Source organism: Moschus berezovskii, chromosome 20, assembly GCF_049115385.1.
Source record: "Moschus berezovskii isolate FMDL1 chromosome 20, NW_MosBer_1.0, whole genome shotgun sequence".
NCBI lineage: Eukaryota > Metazoa > Chordata > Mammalia > Artiodactyla > Moschidae > Moschus > Moschus berezovskii.
The window spans coordinates 29,122,746-29,138,658 of record NC_142479.1 but is presented as its reverse complement, the minus strand read 5'-3'; the positions used below and the strand labels follow the sequence as shown (position 1 = coordinate 29,138,658).

The following is a 15,913-nucleotide window of genomic DNA, read 5'->3' as shown; positions in this document are numbered from 1 at the left end:
TGAAGGCTGTCATCCCACCCCAGCACCGGGGACCCTCGGGTCCCAGTGGGCTGTGTGTCTCCTAGGCTGTGATCAAGGGCTTTTTCTTTTTTCAATTCAATATCCTTATTTTGGTGTAAAGCCTGAGATAGCATATGTGGCTTATGAATAGTTTACTGAATAAATAAACGAATAATTGGATGCATGAAATAAGCTTTGGGACCTGTACACCCGGGTCCCCCATGGGCTCACGCAGGCTGAGTCTGTGCCCTTCCATTTTCCAGCAGCCCCTCCACCTTCCCTCAGCGGGAGAAATCTGCTTTCCTTTCTACTGAGCCCTATAGCCAGGATGGGATATTCAAGATGGTGGAAGAGGAAGGGGCTGATCCATCACTTCCTCTTCTCCCGAAATCGCGCCACCCACCACCCCTACCGAACTCGTTAATTCAAGCCTTCCTCTGCGCTTCCTCTCACCCTATCCGCATTCCCTTTCCAGTATCACCCCTTTCCCCATCACCGGCCCCCTCCCACTTCGTGAAATCCAAGGAAAACTCAGGGCATCACATTTTGTGCCAGGACGTCCTTCCCATTCACCGGCATATCACCCACCCCTTGATGGAGAGCAGTCCTTCACCGGGTGGCCCAAGATAACCCGCTCCAGGCAAAGGTCTCCCGGAGGCCGCACCCCTCCACGCTCACCCCCTGCCCCAGCCCCTGGCCCGGCTCACCTGTCTCGCCCCAGATGGGCAGGTACTCATCCTGCTGAATGTCCAGCATGATCTCCAGCCCGTTGCCTGTCCCCCCCTTGACCGTGGTGAGCAGAGGCTTGCCATCCTCGCCTGAGTTAAACATGTAACACTTCCCATATTTTGTAAACACCTGAGGGAGAGAAGAGAAAGAAGCACGTGGGTGACTTTGGATTGGGCTCCAGGCAGACTGGGAAGCCCAGAAATCCAACAGCAGGCCAGCGTCCCCACAGCCTGTCACAGCCAACCCTCTTGGGGACCGTTATTGACCTCACCCCCGGTTAAGGGGCTGGAATCTGGCATCGGAGAACCCCATCTGGACACTCTTTGGGGTTTGTTGCCATGGAGTCTGGTCTCTTCTCCCTCTGTTAATCCTTCCCTTCCACCCCCACCCTCCCCGCTACCCTGGGTCAGCGGAGGTGGGGGTGGGGTGGGGAGCCAAGTCCACTTTCAAGTGTCAAGCATTGCCTGTATGCTTTCTATCCTGTAATCTGTGCCTCCAGCTCTGAGCTTTCTCTTGGGCTCAGACAAAATGATCCAACTGCCTGATATGCATGATTTCAAGGGGAACCATAGACACCTGACTGCCAGCATGTCCCAGTGGGATCAAGTCTTCCTCAGCCTCCGTACCCCACTGGATGGTTCTCCTGTGCATTGTGTCCTGAGGAATAGCATTGCCACCTGCCCAGGGGCTCAAACCAGTCCCTCAGAGTGGGTGTCCCCTCTTCCTCACCCCACATCCAATCAACCAGCAGGGCCCGTCAACACTATCTCTGCATCCAACTTGACTTTCTGCCTTCTCTCTTCAGCACGGCTTTAACTTAATGACCTCCGTCATTTCTTGCTTGGGCTGCTGCAGTTTCTTAGCTAGACTGCTAGATTCCAGACAACCGTCTCCAGCCCATCCGCTTAGTGAATCGTGGCTCACTCCTTCAGAAATGCAAACCTGATCATATTATTCCTGTGCTTAAAATCCATCAGGGCTGCCCATCCCCCTGAGAGTAAGATCCAGGCCCACCCCCCACACCCAGCCTTCTGTGATGCTCTCTCTGTCTGCGCCATCCTCCTCTTCCCATCTGAGCCCACGGGAATCCACTGGAAGATAAGCTCATGGGTTCGGTGGTTACCTCTGCATGTTCACTGAGGAATCTATCCCTGGTGGCTAGCACAGGGCCTGGCACCTGGGGGTATTCTGGAAATATATGTCAAGTGGACAAGTGAAGGAATAAATAAGTGAGCGGGTGGGGGGAGCTACATTAAACAACTCTGGCACCTCTGGATGTGACCCGCTGGTTCGCCTACTTGTGGCTTTCCAGTTGCTGCTTCCACTGCCTGTAGCAGCTCTTGTTCCTTTCTCTGCCTGGGCAACCTCTGCCCATTCTCCAAGACTGGATCTATGCATCATCTCCTCCAGGAAGCCGTCCCAAGCTCATGGACCAAGTTGTATAACATCCCTCCTCACTGTCCCCCCTTGCTCCTTCCCCAGGGCAGCTATTACATGCAACAGTAACCACAGGTGGGTATTGTTGTTTCCATTGTGCAGAGGACAAAACCACAGCCCAGGTTAAGCAACTTGCCCAAGGTCACACAGCTATTAAGTAGAAAAGCTGAGATTCAAAGCCACGTCTGTCTGGTTCTAACACACACAATCTATTTGGGCATGTTGTCATCGTCACTGGGATATTTCCGAGTCCTATACTGCTCCTCTCTGCCTTGCTTTTTCCATCAGCCAATCAATAGTCATATGCATGAGCTCCTACTACATGTAAGGATTATGGAGATTGTAAAGAGGTACAAGCCCTGCACTCCCAGTATTTCCTTTTATAGCTAGGGTCCCCAACACCCCGGCCATGGACCAATACTGGTCCATGACATGTTAGGAACCCGGCTGCACAGCAGGAGGTGAATGGTGAGATGGAAGCTTCATCTGTATTTACAGCTACTCCCCATCCCTTGGGCTTCCCAGGTGGTACTAGTGGTAAAGAACTTGCGTGCCAATGCAGGCAATGTAAGAGATGTGTACTCGATCCCTGGGTTGGGAAGATCCCCTAGAGGAGGGCATGGCAACCCACTCCAGTATTCTTGCCTGGAGAACCCCATGCACAGAGGAGCCTGGTGGGCTACAGTCCATGGGGTCCCAAAGAGTCAGACACAGCTGAAGCGATTTAGCACTCACTCCCTCCCTCCCTTGCTTTACCACCCGAGCTCCTCCACCACCTGTCAGATCACATTAGTGGGGCATAATAAATTTAATACGCTTGAATCATCTTGAAAACATCCCTATACCGCCCCCCCGGCTCCCAATCCCACCCCGAGTCCACCCCAGCCCATGGAAAAATTGTCTTCCATGAAACCGGTCTCTTGTGCCAAAACGGTTGGGGACCGCTGCTTTTTAGTGCATATCAAAGTATATAACTAGATGGTGATTTATAGGACTGTTGGAGAGGTGGGGGCTGGGTCTGTCTTGTTGAATGAATGAATGGGCTTCACGGGGTTGCTACGCCTATCCCCTCGCCCACCTCTGGGAGGCGCCCTTCGGTGTGGTGTCGGCCAGCCTTGCTAGTTCTGGAGGGAACTCAGGCCGTTATCTTGTTCCATTCCCCTCCCCTCTCTTTCTCTGCTCTGGTCTTTTCAGCTTCCCGCTTAATTGTTCCTAAGCTTTTTGCTTGCTTCTCCTCGAGGGTATTAGAGGAGAGACAGTTTTCCTTCGTTGGGGCATAAGAAGGGGCTCAGAGCCAGGCAGGTGCACACGGACTGCACTTCTCCGCCGGCCTCCTTGCCTGCTCCGCCCGCCCCAGCCCGCGCGCCGCTCCTGCCTCGCTTCTCGGAGAGGATCATTTTTCTCTTTGCTCAACATCAAAGGCTGAGAGCTATTTACCCACAGCGCAGTTTTGCTAGAAACTCGGGACAAGATGCCGCTTTCCTTCCCCGTTGCGGTGCATAATGACGTGTAAGAGTAACCGGCGCTTCAAACATAGGCCTTACCGCCCCCAGCCACAAAAGACAATTTATTTAAGTCTAGACTGTCAGGCCAGAGCTCGCTGCTGCTTCAGACCTGCCATTCTCCGAGGCACTTCTTTGCTCTCCTGCTAAGTGCTGACAGCCTCATCTGGGATGGCAGGGCTGAATTTGCAAGGTTGCTAAGAATCAAGAATTGCTCTTAGTTGAGTCCTTTTGTAAGAATTAATGGTGCACATATCAAACCTGGATCTGCAGGAGTGACAGGGGTGGGGGGAAGCCTGAGATAAAGATGGACCCCATGACCATCATTTTCATTGCTCTCTGCCTGCTGCAGTTTAGAGATGACATGTGTACAGCTTCAACTTTCTCAGTGGCCCCAAGAAGTTGGAGGGAAGGAGACTGAAAATTCCTGAGCCTCTACTCTGTGCTGGCCCCTGCTTGGCATTTTCAGAGGAACTATCTTTTTCCTAATTATGGTCCCAACTACCTTGATGGGAAGGCATCTTATTATCACATGCCCATTTTACAGTTGGGGAGACTGAGACTTAGTGAAGAGGCAGGTGGCAGAGCTGGGACTCATGGGTTTGACTTTACCACCAAGGAAGTTCCAAGGGAGGAACCCTGAGATTTTGAGCCAGACAGAAAGGCATCAGAGCACCTTGCTCATTATTTGTCAAGTCTGTGGCCTTGAACAGGACATCTTTTTTCTAATGTCAGTTTTCATGTTTGCAAACTGAGCAAGATAACCTTGCCACATGGTTGTAACATCTAAATGAGGGAATGCAAGTGGATTTGTTTGGAAGATTACATAATAAACATCTTTAAGAGGTATGAATCCATACGATGTCCTTTTCAGCAGAAGTGAGGGAAGTTATTTGAGTTATGGGGGGAGGTCAGTGATGAACTGAAGAATGGGGGGGTGTTGAGGGGTCCTGTGCTCTCTGATTGTGTCTCAGTAATACCAAACTCATTTCTCTCTCTGTTTTTTTTTTTGGCTGCATTGGGTCTTCATTGCAGCTGTCAGGCTCTCTAGTTGTGGCTTAGTTGTCCCCAGGCATGTGGATCTTAGTTCCTTGACCAGGGATCAAACCTGTGTCTGCTGCATTGGAAGGTGGATTTTTAACCACTGGACCCCTAGGGAAGTCCCACCAAGCTCATTTTGAAGTAGTTACAGGGGATGGAAACCACCATGTGCCACTGGCTGCTTATTCCTTAAGAATGTTAAGCCTGTTGCTAAAAGCGCAGGGCAGCCAATAAGATTACTGGGGCCACAGAGTTCTGTAAGAGAGGGCAATGCTTTGATGCACACAATCCACTTTGAAATCTACTTTTGGACAGGATTGCAACCAGTTGCTGGTGCAGTGGACAGCCATTGGAGTCTGAAGTTTGCACGTTTTAGCCTGTACTCTTCTTCTTTTGGTAGTGTCTTTGTATGATTTTGGTATCAGGGTGACGGTGGCTTCATAGAGTGACTTTGCGAGTGATCCCTCCTATTCAGTCTTCTGGAAGAGTTTGAGCCACTTCCCTGACGGTCCAGTGGCTAAGACTCTGAACTCTCAATGCAGGGAGCCCAGATTCAATCCCTGGTCAGGGAACTAGACACAACTAAGAGTTGGCATGCCACAGCGAAAAGATCCTGCATGCTGCAGCTAAAGATCCTGCATGCTGCAATGAAGGCGGAAGATCCCATGCACCACAGCTAAGACCTGGCACAGCCAAATAAATAAATAAAGATAAATATTAAACAAAGATTTCGAGAAGGATTGGTGTACATTCTTCTTTGTATGTTTGGCAGAATTCCCCAGTGAAACTGTCTGGCCCTGGACTTTTGTTTGCAGGGAGTTTTTTTTTTTTTTTTTTCAATTACAGATTCTATTTCACTTCTAATGATTGGTCTGTTCAAATTATTTATTTCTTATTGATTCAGTTTTGGTGGGCTGTATGTTTTTAGAAACCTGTCCACTTTTTCTAAGTTATTCAGTGTTTTGGCATAAATTGTTCATATTTGGCACAATCTAAATCCAAGAAATCTGGATGTGGGGATGGGGAGAGGGTCTTGTGCCTTCCAGGAGCTCTTAGAACAGCCCTGAGGTCACAGACTGGCTTGGCTGCCCTTTCTGGAGCACCATTCACATTCTATCTGCTGTCATTAATTTTTTGCAGCAGCCTTATGAGTTTGGTCTTATCACTCCCGTCTTACAGATAAGGAAACTGAGGCCCAGAGAGGCTGAGCCAGGTCACAGAGCTGGTAAGTAGGGAATCCAGGGTGTAAGTCATCTTTGCCTCACTGCATTGCCTGTATTCTCTGTTCCCGCTTCCTCATAGCTACAGCTACTGTTCTCGACAGACTAACAAAATTGGTAATGGTTGCAGGGTAGGAGGGTGGTTATATCTCAGAGTCAGGAGAATCTCAGAAAAGCGCAGCCACCACAAATTTTCTCAAGGATTTCCCTGGTGGTCCAGGGGTTAAGAATCCTCCTCTCAATGCAGGGAACACGGGTTTGATCCCTGATTGGGGAACTAAGATCCCACATGCTGTGGGGCAACTAAACCTGAGCCCTGCAACTAATGAAGTCCTCAGGCCACAATTAGAGAGCCTGCTCGCCACAACCAAAGACTACTCATGATGCAATGAGGATCCCATGTGCCACAACTAAGACCCATCACAACCAAATAAATAAATATATATAAAAATCTTATTGCCCAAACGTCTCATTTTGCCCGTGGAGAGTCTAAGGCTCAGAGAGGTGGAGTGTCCTTCCCTGGGTCACATAGCTAGTTTGGGGGCAGAGTTGAGATCTGACCTGGGTTTGGGTCTGTGTTCTTCCTCTAAAGCCTTCTGATGGGGGTTGGAGATGATGGCTAAGCTCCCCTTCCTGGGGCCCTGCATCCAGGAATGAAAAAGATTAGCAATGCCTGATGGCCTGGGTACCAGCATCCAGGTCCCAGTGTGACCTGTTGGGGCAGCCTGCCTGAGTGCAGGAAATGCACAGTGGAAAAGGTTAGGGACAGCAGATATCCCTGAAGACACAGTTTTCTGGCCCAATTAGTAGTGCAAACAACATTTCTACACATGGACCTACTTAAGAAAATAAATTATGTATAAGCTCCCTCAAGGCCTGTAGAGACATCCACTTACCAGCACACGACTGGCCTGCAAACTTCAAACCTTCCAAGCCTTCATTAATCCTGACCTTTAGGGCTTTTCTGAGGCAGTGGCTTCCTTGTCTCTTCTTGCTTATTACGTTTGAATGAAGTGAATCCTATTGCTTCAAACCTTCTCTAAAACTCAGCTCCCCCCTGCACCCCCACCCACCCCCACTAAGTTGAATGAACTTTCCTTCCAGTGATTTACTGAAATTTCTCGTTTGGCTCTTTTCAAAATAATGGACATGTTAAAGCCCACTGTTTTGTTTGCTCTGGTTTTCTCTGTCAAAATCTCTTAACACAGCGGTCCTCAACCTTTTTGGCACCAAGGACCCGTTTTGTGGAAGATAACTTTTCCAGGAACCAGGGGAGTGCATGGTTTCTGGATGATTCAAGTGCCTTGCATTTATTGTACACTTTATTTCTATTATTATTATATTAGTTCCACCTCAGAACATCATGCATTAGATCCCAGAGGTTGGGAACCCTACTTTAACACATTTCACACAGAGGGAGGAAAACAGTCTGTTAAATGGGTTACCAGGCTTTCAGTAAACAAAATGAAGCTGCCTTTTGTTTTCTTTTCTTGGAAGGAGGGGTGGAAGGTTATCAGTAATTCAACCCTTTTCATTGCTGTGTAGTATTCCATTGCACAGCTATACCAGGATTTATTCATTCAACTATTGATAGTCATTGGGTTGGCTATTACAAATAAAGCTACTATGAGCAGGTATAGGTCAGTCTTTGTATGGATAAGTTTTCATTTCTCTTAAGTAAGTGCATAGGAATTGAATGGCTGAATCATATCATCCTAAGTGTGTCTGTAACTATTTAAGAAATGGCCAAGTTATTTCCAAAATGGTTGTATAATTTTATATTCCCATCAGCACTGTATGAGAGTTTCAGTGGGGGTGGTTTCCATTTGTTTTCTGAAGTTGTCAATGAACATGTTTGAGAATTAAATACGGCAGAGGGATGCATGCATGAGGAGGGGGCTATAGATGGTCAGCTCCTGGAAGGCAAGGCCTGCATCTTATTAGGAAAAATGATTACTCACTTATCTCTTCCTGCAACAGGAATTTTTGACCGCCTATGACGTTCCAAGGACAGATGCGTGACTGTGCTTTTACCCCATAGTGAGATTTAAAAGGTGACTTCAACAAGTACCCAGGAAAGCACCTCTGTGTGGCTGTGGAGTCCTTGGGAACCAAGGAGATGAGGGGAATGCAGCCCCTTGGCAACCACTTGTCCCTTCATCCCAACCAAGAGGCCACAGTCTCTTTTAGGACGTCATTAATATCATTCATCTTTGGGTTCCTTTGCGGAGGGGAGAGAAGAACGTCCAGTCACTGGACATTTTCCATGAGGCAGGCACTGTGCTGATTGCTTTATACTCCTTCTATCTTTCTTAATGATAATTTAACCAATTAATCAAATAATTTGGCTGCACTGGGTCTTAGTTGTGGCATACAGGATCTTCAATCTTCCTTGTGGCATGTGAGGTCTTCACTTGCAGCATGTGGGATCTAGTTCCCTGACCAGGGGCCCCCTGCTTTGCGAGCATGGAGTCTTTAGCCACTGGACCACCAGGGAAGTCCCCTATAGACCTTCTATATTTTAGGGCTCACAGGACCCACTGATGTAGGTGTTATTCTCCCCAGTTTGTAGGTGAGAAATCAAGGCTCGGGAGGCTAAGTCCTTATCCAAGGTCCTCCAGCTAGAGGGAGATTCACCTGGCTTTTCCCTTTATATGCATGGGTGGCTCAAAGAACATGTAGCATCATTTGAGCATATAGCATGGTACTACAATCCCCCTCCCCTCCACTGAGTCCCTGCCCCTCTATGCAGAGATGTGATATACGCTGTGTTGGTTTCACTGAGAAGCCCTCCTGTCTGCTTCCTCCAAGCCTGAAACACAGCCCGGGGCTTTCCTGCTGGGAACTGTCCAGAGAGTTTTAGACCGCCCTGGAAGAGATGTGTGAGCCCCATGCAGAAGAGCAACAGGTGACTTCCAATCTGTCAGCTGGGGAAACAGCACAGAGGGGAGCAAGGGGTGACTCTGAGCGTTCTCTAAGTCACACATTTTGTGAGCAAATTTTCCCCTGGAGAACGGCTTACAGAGCAGAGGGGCCACTTGAAGGCGCCTGGAGGGTCATTTGAAATTCCAGACCTTCACCAATGAATCCCTCCCGACTCCTCATGTGAGCATCCCAAATTGGGCCTGACTTGGGGTTATGAAATGGGTTGGGGGGAGATAGAAGCCTTTCAAGTTGGACCAGCTTGGCTGGTGCGGGGAGGGGAGTCTGGGTGATGGAGGTTTCCAGGGAGACTTCAGGAGCGGTTGGTTGCTCTTTCTGCTGGGTCCTCCACTATCTGTCTCCTGTGGGAAGTAAGGGCTGTGTCCTTTTCAACCCTGGCATCTCAGTGCCTGTCCCCAAGCCTGGCACATAGTAGGCACTTAACAGGCAGGTGTCTGGATGCAAGGAAAGACTCAAGCATGGAACTGGGAACCAGACAGCCTCAGCTTCCAGTGCTGGCTCTGCCCTGATTCAAGGAAGTCATTTCATCTTTTTGAATTTTGATCCCTTATCCGGGAAATGCTGGTAAGAGTAACTTCCAATAAAATTCTTGTAAAGATCAAAAAGGTCATAATGAATCTGGAACTGCTTCATAGAAAAATAAGTTTTCAGCCCAGGCAGAGAACTTTCTTGCCTGTGGTCAGTATCATGGCTAAGCCCCGAAGGGGCAGGGGAGGTGAAAACGTTGTTATTTGCCTGTAGAAATGGAATCTGAGATGTTGTTCCATCTGGGACCACATTTGTGGCTCATCCATTCAGTTGCTTAGTGAACATCTACAGAACATCCCCAGGCATTGGGGATGCAGAGAAGAATCAAGTCTTTAGGGACCACCTAGTAGGGAAGGTGGTCTTGCAGAGTGATTCTGGGTTGAGTGCACAGAAAGAAGCTGTCTGGTGGGTAGGGATGGGAGGATTGTGGGGGCTGATACAGAACTTTCTCTAGAGGCAGGGCTGCTGACCCCAGTGGTATTTAGCAGGCTGAGACACATCCCTTAGGCTGGCTCCTGGTCTTAACAGGGGCATGCTGATGTCAGGGAGGCCAGTGATGTCCTCTGAGCCCTACCTACCAGCCCTTCACTCCAGCTCCCTTCTGTTTCCACCCCTTAGACAGACAACAATGGGCTCTACTAAGAGACAGGAACAGAACTTGGAGTCAGATGATCCTGGCTGAACACCTACTATGTGCCAGACACCGTGCACAATGAAGAGTGGAGCTTAGCTGTTAGCTAGCTGATAATCACTAAGACACACAAGCAGTGACTCAGAGGAGTTGGCATCTTGTTCTCTTCAAGGAAACCGGTGTCAGTCTCCCAGGACCCCCGCCAAACCCCCCAAACCTGACTCTCTGATCTGCCCACTGCCAGCAGGTCACCAAGCCCAACCCTGGGGATATGGAGCCAAGGCAAGTGGGTTAATAGAAAGAGCACATTCCTAGGGAGCCAAGGCTGACTGCGAAGACCATCCCCTTGGCTGTCATCAGATGTGGGGAGCAGGACCCAGGAGGGCTTCCCTGCCTTGAGGGAGAGCAGAAGCATAGAAAAAGTGAAGGAGAAAGAGTGGGCACAAATTGTCCACAGCCCATCACCGTGTCCCTCTCCCGCCTCCATTCCCTCCTTGTTAACCCTGCTGACACGATCCCTGCTGCCCCAGCCCATGCCAGTTCTCACGCAGAACCTACTGAAGGCAGGGTGTGTTCAAGGTGCAGCTGCCCAGATGCACTGGGAGTAGCCCGGAGTTCTGCCACCTTTGGTTCTTTTGGGGTGCAGAGCCCCGGGGCGAGGCACACGTTAGTCAGTGTTCTGACTACTTACGAGATAACGGATGCGAAGTACCTGACAGAGTACTCCCTCAGTAACATTAGTAATGTAGGGGTTCTGCACCTGAGTTCTGAAATCTCAGCTCTTACATGATGTCATTTCTGGGTTCCTGGTCTGTATTACAAGTTCTTTTTACAACTGCTTGCCTGACCCTGTGACTACGGCCCTGTGCCCACTTCTGACTGCTGCCTGCTGGACTTACAGGAATATATGCCAGCTTGGTTTCCCTGTGGCCATGCCCAGATGGAACACTGCTAGGGTATTCCTCTATAGGAAGTTTGTATCACCCCGGCCGGGTATTTCTGCTCAGGTGAACTTCACCTTTTCTCCACTTCTCCAGCCTCGATCCCAGGGGCGTGTGTGGGCTCCCTATCCCATTGTGTTTTCTACCTGTGTGAGCCACCTTGAGATAAGACACGGGTCATTCCTTGCAGTTGCCTCACTACTCACCTTCTGAAGCAGGTGTGGGATGGGGGAGGGGAAAGGTAGGGGTCAGAAATGTGTTCTATTGTGTTCCCAGTTAATGTCACATTATTCTACAGGGTTGAGCAGAAACAATGCGTGGGTGAAAACCAAATGATGGTTTATGATGTTTCCGGAAGAAAAGCAGATGTTCCAATTAATGCTAGGGCTGAAAACAGTCCCAAGGCAGGCTGATTGTAAAAGCTGATCAAGAAAAGGTCAAACAGGTAACAACCCACATGGCACGGAAATCCTGATACCACATTCTTTCTGATTTCATATTTTCTCATTAAAAACATATTTCAGCTTCTCCAGGAACTGCTCAGAGAATGTCACTGTCTTCTAGTTTTTTCCCCTCACTGGTCTTGGAGGTTGAGCAGCATGTAATTTCTGTAGCAAAGCTTGTATTATGAACGTTCAAAAGCATCGCAGATTCACAAATGCAGAGGGTTTGAGGCAGTTCAGTGAGATGCTTTCCCAATGTGTGGAATTAAGACCTGGCTGGAAGATATAGAGCATGCATTATACCACGCTCCTTCCTAGGTCCATAGCAGACATAACTAATGGATCACAGCACTCTTTCCCTCTGAGTCTCACAGTTTTTTTTTTTTAAAGCCCAATAATTCTGGCTGCCACTGTTGGAGCTGGCAAGTGAGTTGAATCCTATTTGCCCTTCTTGCACTGGAAAAATGTACTGCTGATGGTGACAGTGTTTCTGCAATAAAAGGCAGTGCCTGATAGTTGGGGCAGGTTTGGAGGGCAACTGGAGGGGCACAGTTTTGGGGCCTTAGGCAGAAGGGACTGTAGTTGGTGACAGAGGCAGAAATAGGACTTTGTATACTAAAAAAAAATTGCTGGACTTCCCTGGTAGTCCAGTGGTTAAGAATTCACCTACCAATGCAGGGGATATGGGTTCGATCCCTGGTCCAGGAAGATCCCACATGCCTGGAGGCAACTAAGCCTGTGTACCTTGACTACTGAACCCATGCGCTCTAGAGCCCGTGCCCTGCAACAAGAGATGCCCTCGCACCACAACGAACAGTAGTCCCTGCTCACTGCAACTAGAGAAGTCCATGCACAGCAGCAAAGACCCAGCACAGTCAAAAATAAATAAAGTATTAAAAATTGCTTAGACTTGCCGCTCTGCACTCTGTTAGAGCAAGTATAAGCTTTGGAACCAAGTACCAATTCTGCCATTCATGAGTTTTTCAAATTGGGCTAATATTTCTCGACCATCCCTTTGTTTTTCTGCCCCAGATTGGTGGACTCGGCTCCCAGGCGACTGGGAATAATTTTCACGGTACCACAATTCCTTGACTTAGGATCGAAGGATCAAAGGACCTGAGATGATTAGGGGCTTTCAAAATGAAAGACAAAGTGTTCTTTTGTTCTTTCAACATCTAATGAACTACTATCATGTGTCAAATACTCTGCGAGATCCTGGGAATTCAGAGATAAATAAGACACAGGCACTCCCCTCAGTTGCCGAGGTAGAAATGAAGGAAAAAACAGCTTCAGTCCATCAAGGAGACGGAGCCGCTTTAAGGCCATCATTGATTCCCGCACATCAACTGACAGAATGCAGCTCTTGAGGGACGATGAACAGGGTGCAAGGTCTGCTTGTGTAGTATTTGTTCTAATCCTTCAGTCCCATTGAGCTTGTGTGCACTTGCAGAGGGCTGGTTTCCAGCTTCTGTATTATTTTTTATGGGTGACTTAAAAAATTATTTATTTGGCTGTGCTGGGTCTCAGTTGCGGCACCTGATCTTTGGCTTTTGTTGCAGCATGCGGGATCTAGTTCCCTGATCAGGGATTGAACCTGGGCCCCCTGCATCAGGAACTTGGAGCCTTAGCCACTGGACCCACCAGGGAAGTCTGTCAGCTACTGCTCTGACATCAGCATGACCTACTCCAGCCTTTCCCATCCTTTCTGCACTCCTCCACCACAAGAGCCTCATCGCATCTCCTTACCTCCAAATCAGAGCCTAGATTAGGATGGGAAAGGTAGAGTGCCAAGGCACAGAATTTAAGGAGGTATTCAATTCTTGGGACTGAGAGTGGTGAGTGCCTCTTTAAATTTTGCACCTGGGTACCCCACTTGTACACCCTAGTCTGGGCCCTGTTCCAGACAAAGTCAGATGAAGACAGGAAGAAAGACATCCATGATGAAAATGGTACAACAGCCTGTTCTCACAAGCTTGCAAAATAGACACTATTGTCTTATTTACAGATGAAGAAATTAGGGCTCGGAATGGGTGAGTTACTTGCAGAGGCATCACAGAGGCTTTTTTTCTTTTTTTTTACTGAGACAGACCCAGGTCATGTTCCCAGTTCTACCTGTCCTGAGCCATGTGACCTTGGGCCAGTGACTTATTTTTTTCTGACCTTCTGATTCCTCCATCTGAAGAACAAGGATAATAATATCTTTTGAGGTCAGATGGGAATGAAGTCCAGGCACTTCCAGCTTCTGGTTCTGTGACTCTGCTTTCTCATGTGGTAAGTGGACCGGCCGTACCTGTTTCACAGAGATGCCTGGAGACCAAATGAAATGATGGCCGTACCAGCCCAGGGTGAGTTCTAAAGAGCTGTTTGGAGGCTCAAGTATGAATTCCTTAATAGACTTTTCTGTCTCTCCAGCCCTGTTAACTGTCTGGTCTCCTGGGGTGCAAGGAAGGAGGTAAGCATCTGTTTGGTGAATGCTTTTAGATAGTAGCTTCAGATCTTCTCTAGACAGATAATTGAGATGGAATTCTGGCTACAGGTCGGATGCCACGCCAAGTGCTTAAATGCACCATCCCATTCAACCCTCTCAGAAACCCGACTATCACTCCCATTGTCAGAGAAGAAGAAACAAAATCTGGGGGAGGCAAAAGGACTCACCCAAGGTCATGCAGCACGTCAGAGGCAGAGCCAGGAGCTCCACCCATCTGTCTGATAGAGAAACCTGGGCATTCTGTGTCCTACTAGGCAACAGAGACAGGAAGAAATCCAGGCTCTTTCTCAGCAATGGAGCAAAATCTAGGATTTGCCCCTGAGCATGCTCCAGTGTACCTGAATATAAATTAGACTCATTGCAAGTCAGGGCATGAAACCTTGTGAGTGCCAGTTGCTTCCTAAGCAGGGGCAGAGTGATGGCTTGAGGCTTTCCAGGATGGCCTGAGAGTGTCACTGACTTGAGACTTTGTTGTTGTTCTTGTTGTTTACTGGCTAAGTTGCGTCTGACTCTTTTCCGACTCCATGGGCTGTGTAGCCTGTCAGTCTCCTCTGTCCATGGGATTCTCCAGGCAAGAATACTGGAGTGGGTTGCCATTTCCCCTCCCAGAGGATCTTCCTGACCCAGGAATTTAACCCATGTCTCCTGTATTGCAGGCGGGTTCTTTACCACTGAACTACCTGGGAAGCCTCTGAGTCTTTGCTATGTCCTCAAAATTCAACTGAAATTCTACAACCCTGTTCCACTAAACCAGAGAATTGAGAGTGGCAGGTCAGCAGTTTTCTGCAGGTTTAAGTCCCATAGGTTCTACCTTGACAATATCCAGTTAATTTCCAGTTAATTTCTTCCTCCCAACCCCTGTAACCTTTAGGGAGAGCTGTCAGCTGCCTCCACTGCAAGTTGCCGGGTGGGTGAATGCCTCCGTCCCGCAGGGTTGAGCATCTTCTATGCTACCATATTCCCTGTGTCCTTCCTAGTTCTGGGGACTTAGCAGGAAATCAATGAATGCCAAATAAATTAATGCTTCTATCTATTTGTCTATTTTTCGCTCCATCCCCAAATTCTGAGACTATTTATCCAAGAGCTCTATGCAGAGCCTAGCATAGCATAGGTACTCAGTAGAAGTTTGTTGAATGATTAACTTAAGAGAGAATTACTGAAAGGAAAATGGTGCAATTCGTTTTATAAAGAAAGAAATCTGCACATGATGGAGCTGATCAAAGTCTGTATGAAGCGAGGACTCCTGCATGGCTCCCTCCATGAACCAGCTCCCTTCAAAGCAGGAATTTCAGCAAAGGGGCAAGACCTCTGTCTGTCCTGGCTCCAGGTTGGAAGGGCTGCAGAGAGATCCGGTGAGGAGAAAATCAGGCTTCCTTTTATCAAAACAAGGCAGCTGGTTCTCTCGTCTCCTGAGAACAAAGACCAAATGGAGGAACTGACAGTATTTAGAAGGGAAAAGAGCAGACTTAAGGAGGATCACAATAGCCATCTGTAAATATATGAGGGGTTATCATTTGGAAGAGGGAATAGACTTACTCTGCACTGCCATGGAGAGGAATGTCAAGATCTGGGTTGGACATAAGGAGAGAAATTACCGGTTAACATACAGGCAGTTATCTTTCTGGGGAGATGGACATATTCTATATCATAAGGGTATGGGTTACACAGGTGTATCTGTCTGTCAAAACAATACAGGAAAGATCAGTGCATTTCAACATGCATACATTGTACAACAACAAAAGGAAGTGTTAAATCATTATCATCATCATTGTCCTAAAGTGAGGGAGAGGGGTGATCAGAGGTACAGAGGAAACAAGAATATAGAAGTATTAATGTTGTTTGATTTGGATAGTGGGCACATAGGGTTCATTGTACACTCCTGTTGATTTTGTATATGTTTAATTTTTTCCATAAGTAAAAGCTGGTGTATGTTCATTACTGAGCAGAGGTGAATCAACTGGTCTGTTGAGAGGCAGTGAGCTCCATATCACTAGAAGTATTTATGTGAAT

General features: G+C 48.0%; 1 protein-coding gene across 1 annotated transcript in view; it reads right to left on the bottom strand.

Annotated features, from left to right (window-relative positions):
* ASIC2 (acid sensing ion channel subunit 2) overlaps positions 1 to 15,913 on the bottom strand; it is a 1,233,617-nt gene that overhangs the window by 99,530 nt on the left and 1,118,174 nt on the right. The window contains exon 2 of the mRNA XM_088828685.1: positions 708 to 858. Coding sequence (XP_088684811.1) covers positions 708 to 858 — 151 coding nt within the window. The remainder of the gene's footprint in view (positions 1 to 707; positions 859 to 15,913) is intronic.